Source organism: Larimichthys crocea, chromosome XXII, assembly GCF_000972845.2.
Source record: "Larimichthys crocea isolate SSNF chromosome XXII, L_crocea_2.0, whole genome shotgun sequence".
In the NCBI taxonomy this organism is placed as follows: Eukaryota; Metazoa; Chordata; class Actinopteri; family Sciaenidae; genus Larimichthys; species Larimichthys crocea.
This window is the reverse complement of record NC_040032.1, coordinates 14119530-14143502: the sequence shown is the minus strand read 5'-3', so window position 1 is coordinate 14143502 and position 23973 is coordinate 14119530. Positions and strand designations below refer to the sequence as shown.

General features: G+C 42.4%; 1 protein-coding gene across 4 annotated transcripts in view; it reads right to left on the bottom strand.

The window, feature by feature from the left end:
- The window catches only part of mtmr4 (myotubularin related protein 4), a 39949-nt gene extending 16976 nt beyond the window's left edge, over window positions 1–22973 (bottom strand). The window contains exons 1-3 of one of the 4 annotated variants that reach the window (XM_027273376.1): window positions 22898–22973; window positions 17456–17556; window positions 3687–3776 (exon numbers count right to left, since the gene is read on the bottom strand). In XM_027273376.1, coding sequence (XP_027129177.1) covers window positions 3687–3776; window positions 17456–17458 — 93 coding nt within the window. In that variant the 5' untranslated portion in view covers window positions 17459–17556; window positions 22898–22973. Of the gene's footprint in view, window positions 1–3686; window positions 3777–11061; window positions 11253–17455; window positions 17557–18558; window positions 18702–22897 lie in introns of those variants that run through there. The other 3 variants (XM_027273377.1, XM_027273378.1, XM_019274953.2) reach the window with 3 other exon arrangements.
- Between the last annotated feature and the right edge of the window lie 1000 nt (window positions 22974–23973).

Here is a 23973-nt window from a genome sequence, read left to right as displayed (position 1 = left end):
ACACGGCTGCAGTTGCCAACTTCTGAACAATGTCTCTACTCGTATAAAAATGGACGAGGCTGACCACTTTCGGAGCGGTCAGCCTCGTTCACCCTGACCACTCTGCTAAATGCTGCTTGTGATGTATTACTTACAGGAGCTGCTTCTTTTAAGGGATTTAAACCTTGATGACCTTTCATGGCTGCTGTCGGTAAGGAGGATTTAAGCTATAACATTATGTACAGAGCGTAAAAAAGAAAAAAAGAAAACATCCCTTCTGGCTCATGTGAAAGTCTGCTGAGAGATATATTACTGCTCAGACATCCCTCCTTCTCATCTGACAAATCGAGGATTGTGTTTCACCGATTCATTCCTCATTTCCTCCTCATTTACATGACCTCTTCACACATCTTAGTCAGCACTTTCTAACATAATCATAGTGATCGGGGACCGCGAATTGCAACCCAGGTCTCGTTGTTTGGTCGCCAGTAGCGAGGACAACAGTGTTGCCTGGAGACAACATTACCTCATCCTGCATTAGCATGCACTGCTGAGTCACGCAGAGGAGGACCCAGTGGTGCATGTTAAAAGAGGACATGCAGCAGGGCAGATGGTGGGATTATGGTAAGATGTCAGAAAAATCGGGCTTACTTGAAACAACATTAGGCAACTCGGTTAAGAGAACAGCTTTAGTTAGTGGACAGGGCGAACGAGCTGGACGTGATAAACAGACACACAAACACACGTCGACGTGCACTCAGCTCATGCCAAAAAAGAGCCAGTGCGTGTAATAAATCTAAACCAGAACAAGTCTTGGAATACGGTCAACTGGGAAGAGGTTAGAAGCCGTCATTTCATCAGATTATTGACGACTGTCGGTCCAGAGAGCTTGTGATAAAAACATAAACGTAACCCCTGACATTTATCACTGCACCTGCTGTTGCTCATCTCTAAGTGAAAATGTGTGTGGGAGTCGGTGCAGGGAAAGAGTACAGCTTTAACCTGGGAAATGGAGCACGTAGTACTCTGCACTCAGACACCAACAGAGCCAAATATAGTGCTGCAGGCCCCCTGGCAACCCGCACTTATTAAAAATGGAATATCTAAAATCCGACAGTTAAATTTGGCATGCTTTTAGAAACACAGCCAACTTTAACTTTAAATTGACAGGCGGACAAACGCGGCTGGAAGTTGTTGACTGTGACAGAGACACAGGAGAAAAGGTTAATCTAAAGCTTATTTGCATTTATCATGAGCTGCCTCGGCAGCAGCAGAAATGGCTGCGATGACAGCCACTAAGTTTGTGTGCTGCTCTGCAATGGAAAAGATCTATAGTGTCCTGCTGAGCGTGCCATAGTTAACATGCTGTACAGACTGAGAGCTGCATTAAACAAGCAGTACTCCAAAAGTAGACGCATGAGTCACCGGCAAGCCAGCAAGTGCAGCAGAAGATACTGTGTCACGTTTGCTCTATGAAGCCTTCAGCAGCAGAAATACTTAGAAAAAAATAGAAAGACCAAAAGGGGAAGGGAGAGAGAAAGAGAGAGAGAGAAAGACCCGTGAATAACGCTCTCTGACTTGCGAGTCGTGACTTCCGGTTAAAGCAGCCTGCCTGCGAGGAGAGGCACGTGTGCAAACACACACAAATGCAAGCATGCACCGCAGCTTGCACGCACGCAGGAGGGGGGAGGCAGCAGCGGGGTATTTAATATGGCGGGGTAGGGAATGCCCATAATTTGCCTGCGGGAAAGCAGCACTTAGGTGCATCAGCTGTCAGAGACACAATCATGGGTGTGCGTGCACACAAAGAAATGCACAAAAACAGAGACACAATGTGTGCAGCATGTGTGAATGCAGGAGGAGGCCAGTGCAAAAACATAGTTGTAAAGTGATTCAAATAAAGAAATCAAGCAGGACCTTTGACATGAAAGTCCTCTGATGCACGACCCTTTAATAATAATAAAAGTGAAGCACAGCCTTTTTGAGCAGGTCGATGCTCCCTGCAGTCCATTGCAACCCAAGTGGAAACAAGCTTCGATTGAAAATCATAAAAACAGAAACATCAGCTCGTGACCCGAGGCTGTCCAAATCCCTCCACCTTCACTTTGTCCACATCTCCAGACACTTGATGCTCGGCTCCATTAACCAGCAGACAGCCAGAGAGCGCGGACTCAACACCGCAGAGGGCACACTCCACACAGTTACCAATCACAATTTTGCCACTGGCATCTCTCCATTGTCAAATAGTTTTATAAACCCCTCTCACTCCAGTGAACTAAATGCTTTTAACCTGTCTCGTCCTTTATCCTCTGCAGTGTGTGTGCTTTGTTCAGACACAGCCCGACAGCAGAGACACTCCTACAAATCAGAAATCTTACTGCAGCGTAAATAAGTTGAGAATTAAAAAAGGGTGTGTCCGATTCACAGTGAGACTAAATTTTGAGGCAACACTGAGACAAGACTAGTGTTGTATGGATTGACAGTTTGTGGGCAGCTAAGGAATGAAGGACATGCAGATTTGAGGTTGAGAGGATGAAAGGTTAAACCTTGAGGGATAAAACTTTAATTCTTTAATTGAGTAATTAAGAGGTGATTTGGAAACTGTGATCTAATAATCTGTTTGATGACTGCTACTACTACCGAAAGGAATGAATCACCTTCCTCAGCCCCTTCACACTTCACACACCAAAGCTTTGTCATCGTTTTCGGCGACTTCCTGCTTTCAAAACTTCCTTCTGTTCTTGTTAAGATCTTGCATAAATACAAAACTGCATACAAAATGAAAAAAACACAGCTTTTCAACTTCTCCCGTCACATTTCAAAGCGGTGTTATTATTTGTGCCACTGTGGCAAAGACTGAACTGTTTTCGGTTTTGCTCAGTCTAGCTCTGGTAAAAAATGCTCAACATCAGAAGAAAGAAGCACGTTCACTGAAGAAGTCAATGAAATTCGTCCCAATTTAATATAGAATTTGGAAACAAGCTAAAGAATACTGTAATGGCATGTGTTGACAGGAATAACACAGTTTGGGAGAAAAAAGGTGTAATTTTCTCACAAATGGAGACTCTGTTTTCCACCGGAAATATTGTGCCTGGTGACAGATAGACTTGTAAAGCGAAAGCGAGGTTTGTAGGGAACAAATCTAAAGCGTGGATGTGTCATTATTCTACAGCCATCACACTGTGCATCAACATTTGCTTCATAACGAGTTAAAGCCAAAATGTTTTCCATTTCCACTTTAATATGGCAGACAAATTTATTATTCTCTTTGCTAAATAAATACTGATAATTTTGTTTCTTTGGTGTCTTATCTGCAGAGCGAGGGCGGTGCCTTAATTAAAATGCAAATATTTTGTTTTCCACCGAGTTGTTTAATTAACTTTGTGTATTGAACGCTGATCGGCAGAGCAATCCCATAAATAAAAAATAAAAAAAGCTCTTCTTGGCCAGTGTCATCATCTCTTCTTCAGTGTCTGGCATCGAGCCTGCTGAGTTGTGACTCTTGTTGTAATGTCCTGGCAATCACACTCCATGCAGTGGTGTTTCAGAGCGCTACACCAGGAGCCAGGACGGGAGATGAGGTCATAATCCCACGAGTGCCACGCTCTGACTTTTCTCCAGCTCCTGGTCGCCGACATGCAGCTGGATGTCAGAGCGGATGGGGCTGTGCTCTCGAGCGGTAGTTGATGAAAACTATTTCGGCTCACCTGAAGGCTTTCATCCTCCTTCACCAGCTCCTTCTGGGGGAACAGGTCCTTGGCCTTGATATACTCCAGGCTGGGAGGCCCCTCTTCACCCTGTCAGACACAAACACAGTGCAGAGGTGGTCGGATAAATACTTCTGTCATCATTTAGGACGACGCAGCAGTAAAGATTACAATAGCAGAAAAAAAGAGTTGAAGGAGAATCAAACCCAAAGTTAACATTATATAAACATTATATAAATATTTGTCAGGATAGTCAGCCTCTGATGTTGGGCAGGTGGAATTTCACAATCTCCAGCTAACTGATTGGCATCATGTAGGAGATTAAATATTGACTACTAGAGATTCAAATTCACTTTAAAACAGGGGGCTCATTCCCTCGTTACTTTAAAATGTTTACTACCCAATCCTAAACAGCATTTCCACTCATTGATTAATAAGTGCTGAAGGAGAAATGCAACTTTTGCATCTCATATTCAGGTTGTGTTCGCTCTGTGCAGGGAGTTATTGCATGTGCAAATGACAGACAGTACCAGGCAACGGATGCCAAAAAGCTGTAGACTTTGTGACTGCATGTTACAGTCGAGTGCAAATAAAGATACCAGGGAGTTAGTGAAGTATTTTACACACTTGAGCTGTTTTTCATGAGTCATGCAGTGACATTGACTTTCTTCCAGAGTTTGAACAATTCCTTGCTGGGTTGATACGCCATAGCCAAATGTTTCTATCGCTGTGTGAGCCATGTAATTTAATGTTACATTTCAAAAGGTTTGTGATAAGTTACACATACAAAGGGATTCCTGTCGGGTTATAACAAATGGCTTGGCTAAAATTAGAACACCTCAAGAAGGAAAAGCGGCAGCTGAGATAGGAAGAGAAAGAGAAGAGGAACAAAAAGGACGGTCACCCCTGTCCTTGCAGCTTCGAGTGCCCTCGCACACTGAACAAACACTTTCATTACATGTAGGTCAACCTTCAATCACTGGAGAGAGAGAAGGGGACAAAGTAATCAAATGATGAAATTGAACATGCCCTTGTCCTTTATCCTCTGTTGATAATTTGTAAAATAAAAAAACACTTAATAACTTAAAGTGTCTCCATATTTGCATGTATACTAGTATCCCAATTTTAAAGCTTACACATGAAGTAATGTCTCTAACGTTATGATCTGTCGTGACTTGTGCAGGAATGTCTCTGTCTCATCTCATCTCTCTTTCATTTCTGCAGCAGGTTTAGGGTGAACCCGGTTTGTTTTCTGGCTCCCTGAACACGGCTACCTTTGCTACTCTGCTGGATTTGGCGTCTCCACCTGAGTGTGGCCGTATGTCATTTGCTGTTCCTTAATGAAAACCGCAACAGACACCTGACGGGGGAGGAAGAATGTAGTCTATCAGTGGACTACATCTACTGACTCAGGTTGCTCATATTAGACAACAAACTACACAGCAAAAATGTCATACATGACAGCAGGAAACCCCCGTGATGTTTCACCCTGCAGACCTCCTGCCATGTTTACAATAATTACATATGTCATCCAAAGGTCCAAGCTGGTGGGTAAACCACATGATAAAGGATACCACCCATTGGCAACAGATGGAGATAGTGTTCCTACAGTGACAACCCTTCCTCTCCATGTCACCCACTTGTCACCATCTGATTTCAAAAAGGCGGTTTCTGTGACGTGAGAGCTTTGTTGACAAAGGATAAACAGTCACACGCTTAGGCTCAACTATGAGGAAATACAGCAGCGTATTGTGTAAGTGACATTTGCACCTCTGGATGTAAAGGAGGGGGAGCTCTTTAAAGAAAAAGGGACAAGCAAATATGCTGAAAATGTACCAATTTAAATAAAATTAAAGGGTTTAAATTACCAATATGCCCTTGCCTTCATACTGCAATCAAGTCAAGCAACAAGTTCGGTCTGTTTTAGCCCACTGAAGAAGTCAAAAGGCAAAATGAGTTGAGCTGAAACAATTCATGGACAACAAACTGACAAGTTCTTAGGATAAGGTGGAGAATCGTTTGCTTCAGCCGTGTTTGAATTGTATCGAGGGTTTACTACAGGAATGGAAAGTCTGTAATGAATGAGTTAAATCACACAAAGGACAGTCTACCTGCTACGTGTACACCATAAATTGTAATAAATGGCAGTGCTGATGGCAGCCATGGAGGTGGATGTCAAGGCTGTGCCAAACAGCTGTCGACGCTCCTTAAAAGATGCTCCAACATTAAGTGCCGTCTGATATCGCTGTGGGCTCCATTTCCTCTAAATGATGTCTTTATGTTCACGTTAAAGCTTCCATGTAAAGACATACTTCAAAGGTCAAGGAGAGGTGGAAGCGTCTTTCGAGTGTAATGCTGCATTCAAACGATGGAAAGAATAAAACCTCGCATTAGTCCGACTTGGAAGTGTTTACGTATTATTTTAAAATATAAACGTCTGAATGAGCTACTTCTGTAAACAAGCGAAATCAGATAGAAACAGTGCATGTCTCCTTTTAAATTAGCTAGTGTAATATTGGATTTTATGTACATGCAACTGCCAGAAATGGTGTGTTGCTCACCATTTGTTCACACTTTGGACTCTTGCTGTCACAAACTCCTTTGAAAATTCAAACTCAGAAGATTACGTAAACAGTTTTTTCCCCCCACTTAGCTGCTCATAATTACAATACGACAGGAAAGCAGCATAACCAAATCTCGCTATGAAATACTGCAGTCAAAACTCAAGGTGAGCTGTGGAGATGAAAAAAAAAAAACTATTTTCGACACCAAGAACTTCAATTTTAGACTTGTCTGAACTCCTCCAAATCCCTCTGCAATGCAACCCCACTAATCTCTTGACCTTTGACCGGAGTCAGCCTTCAGCGTCAAGACCGATGCGGCAGCTGTGCGTCATCAATTGTACTCATTTTCACCTGAAAGTGACTGGATCATGACAGTGGCCATCAGTCAGGGGCATCCGGCGACGGTCGCTCCGTTACAGGCTGATCACGCACACTGTTGCTGGGCAGTCTGAACCACCGTGCAGGCACAGACTCAGCTTGCTTTTTTATTTTTTTATTTTATTTTTACAGGGAATAAAGTTTATAGAGGCCTGCCAAACAGCGGTCATAAATTACAGGAGACGCTATCGTTACAGAACCGCCCCCGCCAATGAAAGTCAATCCTAATCAGATGAAAGGAACGTACATTCATACGCACACACACACACATGCACACACACACACACGCACACACACACACACGCACACACACCATCAATAATCCATCCACTCTGTGGTTCCTATAGATCTTGTGCTGCACTACCTGCTAGATACTTGGCACCATCTACTCAATTCTCTTATGGAGCAGCCCTGACACTGCACTCCTCTGAGAGGCCGGCTAGAACACAATGTACTTTAAAAAGGTTTAAAACTGCTGACTAAAAGTCGTGTAGATGTTGTATTGCTTCATAAATTCGTGACACTATACACTCAGACAGACTTATACTGCTAAACCTGAAGATAAAACACTTCATATTGTTGCCTGATAGGCGATTATGGCAGCCTGAAGAGACAACAAAGGGACAGAAATGTCTGCAGTGTTCAGAGTTTAGAGGAAGACGCTTAAACAAGTGAATCCTCTCCTGCAAACAACCTTCACACTTCACACAACTGATCAAAATAAACTGGCTTAAAACGCTGTCATTACATTTAGAAACACAGGCAGTGAGCCGCCTCTGTTCTATATTTTTTTTTGGGGGGGTCCATTGCAGACAGACAATCAGCTTACAGAAGATTAAAAAAGGAAAAAGAGAAATGCTCTCACTTCCATCCGACTCACAAAGATGGAGCACAGCTTGTCCTGTGCCCGACACGTTTTTGCTTCGTCACTGCTGTGAGCCTCCGCACACCCTCCCCCACCTCCGTCCAACCCGGCAATCAAAAAAAAAAGCCAGAGCTGACAAGCATACGCCTTAATATATTCCTCAAATATTAATGTCAGAGTGGATAACACATGTAATATCTTCATGACATGTACCGCCGTACACCGTGATACCATCAGCTAGCAGCTGGCCCTGACAAAGCAGGTGAACAATGGGCATGAGGAGGGCTCGTTTTTATGCATTAAAATCAGTGTTTTCCAGACGTTTCTACGTGCGAGACAGTGATAAAAATGCACAAAAACATGCAGGTAGAGCGGTTGAAAAAGACACTAGCACAGCCTTCATGAATAAGTGTCTGGTTGCCATGGATACGACAGCCTCTTTTTAGAGTCCCCTTTTCTGTCTAAAGCTTTTGGAAACAATTTGCAGGTCCTCACTCAACAGATTATTTACTTAATCTGACCGATGCTTTGTCCCAGAGTTGTGCAGATTAGTGAATCACCGCACTGGTGCAGAGGTGACCTTCTAAATATGTCGGGAACATGTGCTTATATGTCTGAAATTCATTTATTCACCTGAAACATCATGAGGAACGACACAAAAAGAGGTGTCAGGGAGTAAGAAGACGGTGGAAGAACAGAGAGGACAGAAAACCAATTAGAAAATAAATGATGGCAGAGGATCACGAATCTTTTCAAAAGCACTTTTCTTCCCCTCGGTCCTCTTCGACTATGTTAATATTTCATAGACCTCCGTGTCCAAACAGATCACTCTCAAGTCAGTCTAATCCTGAGGGATTTATCTGAAGCAGACAAAGTCGGAGTGACACTGAAAAGTAAACTTCACAGGCACGTTTAGGTCTAATGGTTCCTCTCAAAAAGGTCCAGTTTAGGCAGCTAACCCATTGAGTATTATATGTTATCAATAGTGTATAATCACCTGAAACACAAGAATCATTGTGTTTTTCTGTTTATGTCTACAGTGGGAGTGCGTCTCCTTCTCTACAGTCAGTAACAGTAGTTCTACAGTAGCCCAGATTGGACAAACCAAACACTGGAGTTGAGTTTTGCATTAGTTTGAGTTAGTTGCAATCTGCAACTTTGCAGATTTTGCAACATTACTACGAACAGCTAAATACAAATAAGAGAAATTGTGTTTCAAAACGGTTTTTACTTTTACAATTGAAAGGCAACAGATGGTGAACCACCAAAGATCTCTGTGCAGGCAGTACAGACGACAGATACTGCCAAAAACAACCCAAAAATGTCATCCTCTTATTTATTTGATACTATTCTTCTTAGCAAAGAAAAAAAATATATGACCTGGTCTGTGTCATTCGGTTGAATTTTGTTCCCCATTAGGACTCTGTGGTCATGATAGCTTCCTCTGTGTCATTACACAGTGACCGGGTCACCTACTGTGTGGTTCTGAGGGTTGTTACTGCCTTGGTTTCAGACACCAATACCAGACCCAACATGGGTATCAAAGAGGATACACCGAGGTATAGAGCCCTGAGGCACATCCCCGAAAAAGCTTTTGGCTGTACTTATACCCTTGATTCGTTTAGCCAGTGGGTATAATATAATCGTGGAGTCATGGAAAAATCTTAACCAATTCAATTAGGCTTTTTATAGTTCCATTTGGTGCAGACAACATATCGCAGAGGGAGATAAACATGATATACTGGAGGTGGAAAGAACAGTAACTGGAGATGTTTTTTTCCATTGTTGGATCACAGCAATCGTCACGATGATGAAAACTTAGCAGCATTGCTGTAGCCCTCTTACAATAGGAGAAAACAGACAGAGCTGTGGTCCAGTTGAGTAATGACGGACGTCGATACTAAATTATACAGACAGTGACGCAGAAGGGGAACTGCCGACTCAGCTGCGCTACAGACATGCTGAAGGGAGATCATAAATTGTGTAAAGCCTGGCCACGTCTGGTCACAAAGGAACGGGAAAGAGGAACCAGCAGCTGCACTCATCCCGAACCACCCGGTAACTTTATGACCAACACGTTCTCTGGAAATTAAAGTTGAGGTTTCCAAGTATTAGCGTATTGTTGTTAGCATCACATTGTCCTTCAATGCTGTCTAGAAGTTTTTTTACTTTACTAATTTCCATTTCGTGTTTTACTGCCTATTGGTACGATCATTTTTAGCCATGGCTCAAGACATTGATGGTTAATGTCTGTCTGTTGGTCAGCTCGCCGGTCACCTCTATTAAATGAAAACTCTTTAAGGGGCATTCATTGTCCCCAGAGGATGAATCCTAAAGACTCTTTGGATCCCCTGACTTTTCCTTTAATGTCACCATGAGGATAACATTTGTAGTTAAGAGTGAAATGCCTCAACAACTGCTGGATGGATGCTGATATACTTTGTAAACATATTCATGCCCCCCTCCAGATAAACTGAAATTGGTGACTCTGTAACTTTGTCTGATACCCAACACCTGCAAAAGTAATGACATTATAAATATAAACTAAGATGGTCAACGTGGCAAACATTATGCCTGCTGAACAGTAACGTCATCACTGTGATCATGTGAGGATGCTGATGTTAGTAGTACAGCCTCACAAAGCTCATCGTCTTGTTCTAAAATGTTTAGCTTATTTAGATTCATGTTTTTATTACATAATGTTTCAACCATTTTAGTGAGTGCTGTATAAATGAGCATTACATTTCAACCCAATGACGAATGATGACACAGTTACCAGATGCTAGTTTGTCAACTCTTAGAAAAATTACTGAAAGAAAGCCTTAAAAAAAAGAAATCTGAGATATCTTTACCAAGTTTGGGAAGTCCAAAATCATATTTAGTATAGAGCAATAACATGGGGTTGGCTTGCAGATGAAAGCGAGATAATTTAGTGTTTAGTTGAAAAGGAGACTTTAACAGGCCCAGACAGTGAACTGAGGATGTCACTGAAAGTTCAGAGGATAACTTAACACTTAATTTGGGCTCAGAGTCATGAGGCCACACAGTGTTGTTCTCGAACCTTAAACCTTTTCACCCCTTTGTCTCAAACTAAGACAAACATTGTCCTACATCACGATACCATAAACGGCTCAATGCAGGTTCTCCACTGCAGTGAACACACTTCGCCACCCCAAGGCTGAAACTGCACAACGTGTTCCCTTCCCAGCACCACACACATGTTCCACGTCCTGCTCCTGACAGGCCAGTTCTCTCCTCCATGTCAATCATCACACCGGCAGCCAAAAGCCATCCATACGACAGAGCAGAGGTGACCAATGAGAAGAATACAATATTTCTACCATCACACCCAAGACAGATTGGTAATTCAATTATTTGTATGTGGACTACTGTCTGATAACCGCAGCGCTCACGTGTGTCGACCGACAACCCCACCCCCCATCCTTCACCGATTGGCAGGCACACACACACGGGAGCAGGCAAGTTCGTGAGGGGAGGGCTCTCACACACACACCCATCACAGATCGGACTCACAAACAAAAACCAAAATAAAAGCCTGTGGACTTACAAAGCAGTTGAGCATGGAACAGGACACCCTTCCTACGAGGCTCATGTCGAGGAGAGGCAGGGCTGTGTCTGAATGACACACAGCCTACAGAGCAGCAGCGCGACCAGTGCACGAGGAGCCGGCATAACCATTCTTCTCCCAGCCGGAGCCTCTCCACCCCTCGTCCACTCCGAACTCCTCTCCCTGCCGCCCCTCTCCCCGCACCCCACCTTTTTCACGTTCTCCACCCCCCCTCTTCTTCTTCTTCTTCTTAAGAGGTGCTGTTAGACAACAGGCCGGTCCCGGCTCTCACCCCACCCCCCCCACCCCCAACCACCGCTTCCAGAGTGAGCACGCCGGCGTCTGAAGATAGCCCCTGTTGCACTGTTGACAGAGGGAGGGATAGTCCATACAGATAAGAGCACAAGAGAAGCCGTCCACGCGATCAGCTGAAGTGAGAACTGAAAGAAAAAGTGATGAAATGACTGCGGATGTACCTTCCCAACTGTAGCGAATGGATGAGGGGAAACTGCAAGCAGAGAGAGAGCAGGAGAGAAAGGAAGACAGAGGGAACTGCCTGATGCTAAGCTCCACCCTCTGCATGCACATCTACCTCCCTCTCTCGCATTCACATGCTCACATTTCTCCCCCTGTCTCCCTCTCATCTCTTACTCCTCCCCCCACTCCCTCCTTGTTCACCCTTCACCGACATCTCCTAATAAATATGCTTCTCCCTCAGCAACGAGGCGGTAAAACCTTGAGTGTAGCGCCGGCATCCCGAAGATGCTCCGACTGCCGTGCATGCACCATCTGACATCAGCCGCAGTGCACTGATGCTGAAACACAACCTGAAGCAAATTCGTGCATGCAGACAGAACAAAGAGACGCCCAGTCCAGTGGTTGGACAGTGTCCCATCACAAAGATGTAGCATTGGGAGCAATTGAGCCAGTGCAGGAGGCGAATGTGTGGCAGAGGACAGAGGAGGGAGGGTGCTGAGGAGAGCGAGTCTATGCGGAGATTTCCAGTGACACAGCAATCTACAGATTCTTCCTCTCCAGTGTCTCTGAGTGTCTTCTTTGCATTGTCTAACACAAGGGCAGCACATCTTTGTGGTGAACATCACTCAGCTGCAGCACCTTTGCTGTGCTGACAATCAGGGAAGGTCACTGGATGTATACAGTGCCACATATACTACAGGGGAGGGGGGGGCATACAACCCTTCCCCCCTTTTACCCCAACCTCCTCCCTGGCAGAGTCGTGACAGCCACTCGCCTTCAGCTGTACGGCTGTATTACGTAACATGTATAGCAACGCAGCATCGGCTGCATGCACAACGCAGCAGTATTTAAATAGGATTAATCTTACTGGGGGAGGGTCTGCTGTAATGTCACTTTGACACGGCGGAGCCTCAATTCAACAGGATGAATCTGGGTGATGAACAGGGCAAAGTAATTGGACTTATTGTAGTAATTAAGTGTAATCTATTTAAAGACAACAACCCAAACCAGGTATAATTGTCCACTTGACCCCAGTGTTAGGTGTATTAGAGGTCCGACTATTCAAATCTGGCTCAAAGAAACAGGATTCATCTTCTATTCATTGTTCATTCATGGCTGCATGTGCCACAAATAATCCAGTGAAGAGCTGTTATACTGGTTATACTGGTCAAAGTAGGAATGTATTCCAACTCCAGTTCACCAGTGTTACTATTATTAGCATGTAGTACATTTTACCATCACAACTAGGAAGTTTCTCTCAACAAACATAGCTTCATATCAGCTCTATAACTCTCTACATCTATGCAGTTCTTCTCGCCAGAGGCCAATCTATACAGTGGAAAGGATATCTGTAATTTTTATAAAAATTACAGTCATCAGAAAGATGCAATCCTTCTTTTACAGCACAAAAATGATACAGTAGCACTGAATTTGCAGGATGTGGTTTATTTGGCACCACATTTAACAACTACAGGACATCCCCCAGAGGAAATAATCCAGTATGGATAAAATGTTTCAAATCACAGGGATGTCGTTATATAACAACGTGTCACTGCTTCAACATATTTTCCCTGCACATCCATCAGCCTCTCTGTTCTGAGCGCAGGATCTACTGCAGGTCTTATGCAGGTTAGTGTAAATAAAAACTTAAACTAGATGTATCCGTGCAAAAATCTTTAATTTTATATTATCCACCAATATACTGCATACTAATTACTCATTTCTAGGTTACCCTTTTCTATACAGCACACTTAAGTGTCAATTTCATGCAGATTTTAGAGATCCAAAGTCGTATATATGTCTATTTATTTAAAGCTCACTCTGAATTATCTTAGTACGTCTATACATTAGAGGGGAGGTCTTATGCTGCAGGATGTATGACGCATTTCATTTGCGTGTGTTATGACTTCCATCTCATCAGGTAAATGGACTTGATGCGTCCGCTGGTATAAAAAACGCACTTCCACAAATGAAGCAGAAGTTCAGAGAGAATCATTTTAATGTCATATGGTGAGCATTTATCACCGTCGAGTGAAATGAAGAAGTGAAATAAAACATTTTGCATTGCTGATTTACAAAAACATCTTTTACTATGAGTGCATAAAATGTGTGCGTGATCTACTGTAGTAGACAGAAAATCACTCAATTGTTGGGTTTTTTGCCAAAGAATAAACACTTCAGACTAAGACTCTTTAAATCCTGGACAAGTGCAACCTTATCAAGTTTTGACAGCTTTCTCTTCATGAGATTATGGTGACCACAAAATAATATTGAAGTCTTTATTTATAATTTCATGATAACCTCAGCAGATTCAGACCTGAACAATGAAAAACAAAAACACAAAAGCTGGGCGCACATTTTTGGGATTTCTAAATATTACAGCCGAATTTGTGATGAGTAGGTCCGCAGTACAAACACTGTGGGCTTCAGATTTCCCCTGTCTGCCTGCCCAGCCCAACACGAACCAACCGCAAAACTGAGTACCAGATTTGGCCTCTTGTGTCTCCGGTTTATTTTAGGAAAGGAGGGCAACGAGTCACCAACGCGGAGTGTCAGCCTGCATGTTGACATACAGCTATAGAAGTAGGATATAAGATATGAGGCATTAGGAAGGGTGTCCACGGTATATGTCGGGGAATTCTCTTCAAACTCCAGAATAGATTGGCACATTTGTGTGTTTAAGCAGCTGTGTGACACATATAGTTAATGTTTTACAATTTAAAAGCCAAGCCATAACCTGGGACTATTCTGCAGTCTACAGTAAGTGTTTCCCAACCAATTACATTCATCATTTTGTAGGTAAAATCTTGCAGAATACTGGTCCTCGAGTATATGTAAGAAGAAGTGTTTTGTCCTGTGACCTGACCATCTAGTGATGAGGTTGCAGATTGCAAACCCTTTATCTCACACTTTTAGGCTAGTGTTTGGTTTGTCCACTTTGGACTACTGTAGAAACACGGCGGACTCTGTGAAAGAGGTCCAGCTGCCTCTGTAGATTAATAAGGCTCAAACATGACTATGATATTCAATTTCTGGCAATAGATGATCCTAAATCTCACACACTGGACTTCTTTTTTGCAAATTTTTGCTGCCAGGTATCGATAAAAAAAAAAAAATCAAATAACATCTCAAACATCCTGTCGCTCTGGTCAACAGAAACGAAAACAACAAAGTTACTTGAACTGAATAAAACGGAGAAACATGGAACCAGACACTGACAGCCAGACCTCAGGAACCAGAGAAGGGACAAACAGTGCTAGTAGCAAAAGACCCTTCAAGGAGAGCTACAGTCAAATCACTAACAACAACCTCGACTGAACCCTGGTTTTAACTACAACCCTCACTGGGAGGTTCTGGTGTCTAGTCAGTGTGTTTTGAAAAAAAAAGAAGCACACATACAGGTGACTTAATCCTTATGTAAGCAGGTGACATCATGGGGCAGTGACACAGAAACACAAACTTCGCTTGCTAGCTCTGCACAACCCCTACAAGGTAGCATTACCGTGCACTGTGTGTACCGAGGGCAGGGTAAAACAGGGTAAAACAACCCCATTGTTTCCATGCTCGCGTTATCCCGCTAACAATACGGCAACATGAGTGGACAACTCAATACTTCCTGTTTTGTTTCAGCGAAAAAAAGGCTGGAGGCTGGGAAGCAATTAAAAGCCGCTTCACAAGACAGGATTAAAAGGATCATGTTACCTGTGGAACAAACTGCTGGAACAAACGTCTCACAATCCCACCTGAGAAAAAAAAAAACCCTCAGATCGACAACAACTGAGAAGAGATAGATCGACACAGCAGCTTTAAAAATCACCTGCTAATGTAGTTTTATAGCATGCTTCCTCTTCCTGTCGCAATCATTGAGTCATTTAAATTCAAATGTGGGTTAAGCTGATCTCCAGTGATTAAACATCTCATCTGTTGCAGTAGAAAAGTACTCCAGGGTGTGTTCAATACATGTAACATCACTGGAGTGTGGTTACACGTGCAATAGAGTGCATTTCTGACCACACCCAGCTGCACCCTAAGGCGATGCACTAGTGAGTGAAAAGACAACGTTTAAAAACTGAATTTAAAACAGGTCTGCATCCTCATTTTACGTGCCCCGGTGGGCACATTATTTGTTCATCAGCCCACGCCATCAATTAAGCCCGGAGCTCAACTGTGAGTCCCATAAAAAGGCTGAGAGCTGGGCAGCCGGCCACGGTGGCATTCTGTGGAACCAGTTGACCAGAACCTTGGGACACACATCCTCCTGTTACACTTCCTATTTCTGTCTCGTAAAAGCAGTACCCATTAGCTTCAAGAGGACTTTGTCACTCCTGCGGTCGCTGCTTCTCCTCTCTTAAAGCACCGTGTTTCCCAGAAAGCAGTACTTTCACTGTGAAAGGGCAAAAAGGGACAGGCCAATGGGAACTCCCATTACAACAAACAGTATTGTCTTTATTCTTGGCTAAAATTGCAGAAGAACATCTAATTTGAGAAGGCCTGTATGTCTGTGCTGTCTCTTAGAAACAGAGCACTTCAAAAATTCATTGTTGAACATATGCACTTAATAACCACTGTAATACAAAACGCACGGCCTGCTTGGCTCATTCGAAACGTAATTAGGGTTGTGACCTACAAATAGACTTGCATCTTGCACATTGTATTTGCTCTGCTTCAGTATAATTACAACCTTTAGGCACACAACTGCAGCGTGATTAGACAAACCAATGCTTGTCTCATGTGGAGTAAAATCTGAGACTCAGCGTTCCCAGAGAAAGCACTCGGGTTCAAAGGAAGGTGCATGTAGCAGCTTGAAGAAGCGCAATTATTTATCCATCTTTAAGCACAGATTATTTAATGATATGATGTCTTAGTTTGGCCTCAGAGCTGAAGAGCCAGTAGCTTCCACTAGAGGGCAATCAGCTGACGGATCCCATTACAGTACTTACTGTAGAAGAGTGGACACCTTCACCACATGACTACAGCACAAGCATTTTATGTCACATAGCCTGACGTGTGATGGTCACAGAATTGCAAAAGTTCAGCACTTTGAGCTGTCACATATTTCCACGATGTGAACAGGAGCTCTGGCAAACTGTCAGAAAGAGAGTTGTACGGAAGACGCGTGGCAGGAAGCTACATCAAAGACGTCAAACATGTGTTACCTGCCACACAACACTTTAAATGATGCAGCGGCGCGTTCCTGAATGAAAACAAACAGTGCAATAAAGTTGAAACCCTGCTGAGGAAACTGCTACTGCGCTGTGAAAAGATGTTGTCTGAGGATGTTCTACTTTCATTCACTCAAATTAGTGTCCAACAAAATCCCTGTTCGGTGCTGACTACGGCTAAATCGTTATATCCTGTAATTTGTTTGCATATTTGTTGATCCCAAAAGATCACCACCCTCCCTCTGTGGAGGCACCGTGAACAACCAGTGAGAGTCTCTAATGCAGGGACAATTACAGGATCCCTCACTGGCTTCCCACGTAAAAAGATGGCCAAATGTGACTGTTAGATTTAAGAGCAAGCTGTGGCCGAGTTTAACCCGGAGGCTCTGTGGGAGAAAAGGTCTTACTGATCATGATCTAACGAAGACGAGCACAGGCTTACTTCCTCACTGAAGTGAATGTTCGAGAAATTTCTGTATTTCTATTCGACCTGAAACGAAACTGTTCAACAACTAACAAATAAAATGTGCAGCTCTCATGCAGTGGATTCTGTTGTTAGACATGTTGCAACACTCTGCACTTTGTTTAGGCCTGTTAGAGTATCGTGCCTTTTCCTCTGTGAGTCCCGACCTGTCTCCGGTGAGCATGTCGGGATGTTCAGCGTGTTCAGAGAGGCACCTAGATTAATAACAAGCAGGAATCTCCAGCAGAGTATAAACACAAAAGTCCCCTCCCCAATAGTGTGACTGGCTTACCATGCTGCCAGCCAGTGCAGTAGACAGTCGATCTGGGCGCTCCTCTTCAGATCCCTCCCTCTCCTCCCGTCTACTGGGCTCTGCTGTGCCAGCGATGGCTCCTGCCAACATAAAAACACACACTACCTTCAGACATAGTGTGCGTGTGTGTGTGTGCGTGTGTGTGGGCGGTTGTGGAGAGATTGCGTAAAAGGGCTGGATTCCAAAGAACTAAAGTACAGCACGTAGAATAAAAGCTGGCCCTACATAAAAACATAAATTATGAAGAAGTTGAGCATATATTTCACAGAGGATGGTTAAACTGCCTGAGACAAGAACTGCCCTCCACAAAATCAGGTCAATGTAAACACAAGCGCTGCTGACAGACATGCAGGCACATGCGTGGAGTCTGACGCCACGTTGGAAACCTTGAAGACCTGAGCCGACCTGATGGGAGCAAGAAAATGCAAACTTCACATTCCTCATGTCATTATCAGCAGCAAACAGATAAGTGCGGGAGAAGGAGACGACACATTTGGACCGACTCCAAGACTCAAAAAAAAAAAAAAAAAGGTTCTCCACCTGGCATGAGGGAGGTGGATATCCTGTAATTCAAACATGATGGTTTGGAAATTACTCCTTCCACTGGATATCCGAACGGAGCTGTGCATAGCTACAGTGCAGACATAATAATGCAGCAAGTTTAAACACTGACAATAAACGAAGAAGTCGGAAAACCAAAACACTTGATTCAGTAAATGAGTGCATGAAAAGTAACGCTCTGCCTTCTCTTCCTGTGCATATGCAATCTCAGTCAGGAAGCTCAGCGTAAGTTTACTATAATGAGAGTAACACACACACATGTTGGCAGACAATACATGGACATAAAGTTCACTTCTTTGTCTTTAGGAATAGACTAAACTACAATTCACTGATTAACAGGACACAACTTTAAACTGGACTAAAGTTCTCACTGGCTCACTTCCCTACAATTGTGTGTGTGTTTTTTTTTTCTTCAGACACACCCCCTTTTGCACACAGCTCCACTAAAAGAAAAAAAAAAAAAAAGAAGTTACTCCTCTCATCTTACAAAATACTATTTCCTAAAAGTCGCCTTCTCTTACCTGTTCAAAGCGGCGAATCTGCAAACCTCCTGTCGCAACTTTATCGAAATGAATTAAAGCTCAGTGCCTTGCAAAGTAGCAGTCCTCTCCGTCTCCCAAACACATACTGGTTGTAATCCAGTGCATGACATACCTCCCTCCCTCCCAGCCTCTCTCCCGCCCTCGCTCGGTCGGTCTCTATTGCTTACTCTTTCTCCCTCCCACTCTTTAAGTGCCAGGCTTCTCAAAGTGAAAGAAGCCATACTACAAGGGCACGGACTTTCTACATTTCACCCACCTCCGCACATTTTTAAAATCAGAAAAGGCACAGCTTTTATCGCCAGTCAGTCATAAATATAGACTTTTCCAGATGTGAGCAACTAGTTATAAGTATTGGAAGCAATATTGGACACTTTCTGACTGAGAAATTGTGTCTTAAAGAAAGTTACACACAGTAAAACCTTCAAAGCTGCATTCATTGATGATTTGGCAACTTGGAGGAAAACCAACTTGATATATTATTGCCTCATAAAGTTATGAAAGCTTACATTTAGCTTTAATTGCCCATTTAATTACTTTAATTGCTTGTTGTTGTGTTTCTGGGAACCTGATGGATATAAATCCAATATCCACGCCGTTTTGTTCTGATTAAGACTAAACAACCCCTGAAAAAAAGAAAAAACAACAACATCTGGATCTCTAGCTGGATGTTCACATGCTAGTTGCTCACTCTGTTTGCATTTTGGTGCTGGGCAGGTAGCTCACACTGTGTTTATCAGATCCTGTTGGCAGAAAACAGCTGCTGCTCGACACGCAACTGATGAGGGAGATGAGACTGAACCGCACAGTACATTCGTGGGCTCTGAAACCAAAACAATGAGCCAAAAGAGACAAAAGCTGGGCAGCTCCACAGAGGTATCAACTCGGCAACGCTGCATGTTAGCTACCCAACTTTATTATTGATTATCCATGTCTTAAAAATATCTGTTCTGGCACCATTCATCCCTCCGGTTACATTTTGTAGTTTTAAAAAGAAAAGTGTTTCTTCTGTCAACGTGCATTTTGGTTGATGAACTCATGCAACAGAGCACGTTTGCTTTCAAAGTCCAAACTTTGTTCCTATCGTTCAATCTTTCAGTTACTTCTTTCCTTAAATTCAAAGGAGCCAACACGGCATAGTTTGAGACATAGATCAAGGTTCACCACTGTTACAACACTGAGAATCATTCTGCACTCGATGACCGTCGCACTTCCTCCAGGCAGGTGGCACATCAAACAATGACACAACACACACACAGACAGAACGTAGTCGATTAAGTAACGTTATGTAATAAATATCAAATGAACTTCAATTTCTATTATTACACAACATATAAAAGCATTTGCAATGACTCGTGTCTATTATTAAAAACTTTCAAGGCCTTGATTTTTCCCTTTAAATTCACAAGCTTTTAATGACCCATGGAAACTCTGGCATACAATGGCGTGCCAGCGATGACAGCCTGTCAGTCCGTGAACAGTCTGCTTTCGCAAAAGGAAAATCTGCCAAATTTTCACCTGAGTACACAAATGTTTGTCCAGCTAATACGACAGCATAAGGAGGACCACTGAAAGAATGATGAGCTCTCTTAAACCATGTATTAACAAAGAGCTCAGTACCACACAAATCAATCCAATCCTATTACCAATATTACTAACCTCGCGATTCTCGGGCAGTGTTTGGAAGTCAGCTGTTGTAGCTCCAGTATTCAGAAGAAGCAGTCCCCTTTTCTACCAGTAATTACAGGCCTATCAACATCCTAACTACAGTGTCAGCGGTTGCAGAGAAATTGGTAGCTGAGCAAATTATCTGCCATCCTAATACTAGTTCTTTTGCCCTGAACCAAATGCAATTTTAGCTTCAGAGCCAATTATTCAACTGAGACGGCAGGCTGCTTTTCACAGAAAAAAATATAAAATCTCTGTTGGATAAAGATGCTGTTGTTGGACACCATTAATTATAATATTCTCATGTCAAAATTTTCTTCAGATTTCACTTAAATTGTTAAAATCGATGTCATCAATCAGATGCCCACAGGTGCCCCACAAGGATCTATCATGGGCCCATTACTATTTACATTATATATAAATGATCTTCCATCTGTATGTAATGACACTAACACCCAAATGTATGCAGATGACACTGTCATGTATGTACATGGAAGAGACATGACATTAGTAAGTGAACTCACAAATTGCATGGTTCATCTAACAGCATGGTTAAAGCAATGTTTGCAACTACATTTGCAGTTTAAGTCAAAATGAATGAATGAAACTTAAAACATCGCTTACGTAGGTGTTATGCCATCGGGGGGATTACATGCTTTGGTGAGCGTTAAATTTATAAACGGTGCAATGCTCCTTTCCCTGCTGTGTTACCACTGGTTTATGCTGCACTGAAAGCTCGACTCTCAACTCACCGCTACTTCTCTGATTCTAAGTGACGGAAACACTCTGAGCCTTTACAATTACAAAACTGTCGGTTAACCGCTGCTTTCTTTGTTAGATTACATTTTTAACACAGGTAAATGTCTTGTCAGGAAAACAAAACTGAAACTCCAAATACGAGAGGGCGTGGATTTCTAAATAAAAAGATGAATGGATAAATGTTACTATTTATTCCAGGTACCTGCCACACTTTTCTTATTAGTATTGATGCAATTCCCACAGAGTCACTGATACAATCATACCACATAGTCCAGTACTGATACAATTAACAGCAAAGCTGATAAAGACATCAGTGCCGAAACAAAATCAATAAATACAATCAATTAATCATTTATGTTATTTATCAGAAAAAAAATACCAAAGATTCTCCAACTTGAGCTTCTCGTGGTGATTTAATCCAACCAGGTACCTATGATTTTGGACTGTCAAACTAGAAGAACTAGTAACAGTGGGCTTTAGGAAAATGCAATGGGCATTCGTCATTATTTTTAAGATTTTATAGGCCAAATTAATAAGGAAAATAATCAGCAAATATACATAGTTTGAGCTCAAATTGGACATCCAGTACAACACTTAAAGGACCAGTGTTCACAGATGTTGCAGCTGTAGACAAGACTAACTCAACGATCCCTAGAAAGCTTTAAGGTTAGTTGTCTGGGACTAGAAATCGCCCGGGTAGCTGGACGTTATAAGGCTCAGACTACTCGCTGGTGTAGTAAACTGGGTTCCATAACATTTCAGAGTCTACTGCCGTGACTGACTGTTTTCAAAAGGTATTAATCAGAGCTCATGTATCTCTACGGAGACAGAGGTAGCAAGAGCCAAAATAAATAAATACATCACCAGACAAGGCTCACATGTCTCAGGAATGGGTGGACCAAAGAACAAGTTCCCAGCTTCATTATTTTTTTTTTTGTTAGGACATTTCTCGTTAACGATTACCTGATTTTTCAATAATTTTGCTGCCTTTTTAAAGGGTCCCCCATGGTACCTTTTTTTTTTGTTTTATGTGATATTGCAATTAAAGAAGAGTACTACAGTTTGGCATACAGTGTTGTACTTTTACATAAATTGATGAAAACTGTATTTGATCCGGGATATTATATCGGGTAAAATATACCTGATGGTGTTACTCATTGTAACATTAGTGTTCTTGGGTTAAATGAAAACATAGTTGTGCATATTATATTATATATAAATTCTGCAACATTCTGGAGCTGCTGTCTACATCTCAAAGACACGCTGGACCTTTAAACCACGTGGGAGTTTATAAGAAGTGATACAGGCTAAAGCATGTCAAGTATTTTCAGTGAAAGTCTTTTGTTTAAAAACAGTTTCTATTCCTCCTTTTGAGTATAAATAAATTTCCAGTCCAGTGGGGGAGATTCCAAGTGCGAGTTCCTCCCTCTCAACAAAAGAATAGCTGTCAAACCCAGACTAGAAATGTCCAACCTCAGGTGTGTGTGTGAATAATAACACCTGCCCGGTTTGACTCGTGACAACACAACAACAGGTGCGAACAACAGGCACAAAGTTTGAAAGGTGAAAGTGAAAGTGGGCGACAGCTTTAGTGACACACTGTTTCAGGTTTAGTCAAACCGAAAGAGTGTGTGTGTGTGTGTGTGTGTGTGTGTGTGTGTGTGTGTGTCAGTGTGTGCGCGTGCTTCCAAACGTTAGCATCGCGCTAGCTGCCGGATAGCAACGTTTCTAGAGGCTGGTGTGTCCAAATAAAAACGCTTATTTACTGACAGAAAACGACAAAACAGGCTCAAGGTTCACACGTCCAACACAAGTCTGACAGCTCGGGAGCGCGTCACACACGATACATTAATGAGAAGTTACTTAATTTTAACGAATAAATCGAGTTACTCACTCAGAAAGAATCAGCTGACACAACGGTGACTCAGTAGACTTACACACGACTTCCGCATTCTTGTCTGATGACAACAGCGACAGCCAATAGCCAAGAAGGAGACCGGACGTTCCGGACCAATGGCGTCGCAGGATTCGTGCTCGGCCAATGAGGTTTTACAACAGTCAGGCGAATGAATCGCACACACCCACAGAGCAGCCAATCAGGTGGGAGAGAGCGCCCGGGAGCGCAACCAATAGAAAATCACAGCGCGGCACAAACTGGACGAACACACACACACACACACACACACACACACACACCGTGCGGTACGTGCGTACGAGTCACACACATGCATACCAGACATATCCCCGCAGGGATTTCAAAATATCTGAGAGAAATGGTTTCATGTTACAAAACTGAGATGAATATATCACCCAAAATAAACTAAATTCTATATTAATTAAAAACAATATAATATCAAAATTAGAATATTATACTATATATTTGTGTATACACTACTCTGGAGAACCTTTTTATATATATTTTTCTTTTTAAAGGTTCTTTATGTTCTTTGCATACATTTTATTTCCTCTATTTTCTCGTGATAACGAGTTAGTTTCGTTTGTTTTCTCGAGTTTTTTTTTTCTGTCATTATTCCATTCCAAATGTTTTCATTCCGAGATAACAACTTAATGAATTGATTAAAGTGTATTAAATCATTACAGGAAACATCAGTCAGCGTAGCAAGCAGTTGCAATGATTTAGTATACCAGACTATCCTTTTGTTTTTTGATTTCATATTATCTCTATCGATCTACTTTTGAATACTGATTACTGGTTCTTTAAGTCAACCTATGTGACCTGCTGGTTTTGGTCACATAGGTTGGGTCACAACAACAACAACAACAAGAGTACAGTTGGACCACTATTAAAAAGCCTTTTAGAGAAAGTAATGTGATAATTCATACAAAAAAGTAACAAATAACTGATAAAGTAACAAATAACTTTACTGAATTACCATTTTTAATTATTATTACCAAATGTTGCGTTTAAAATCAGTAATATAATATATCAGTGGCAAACACTATTTACAC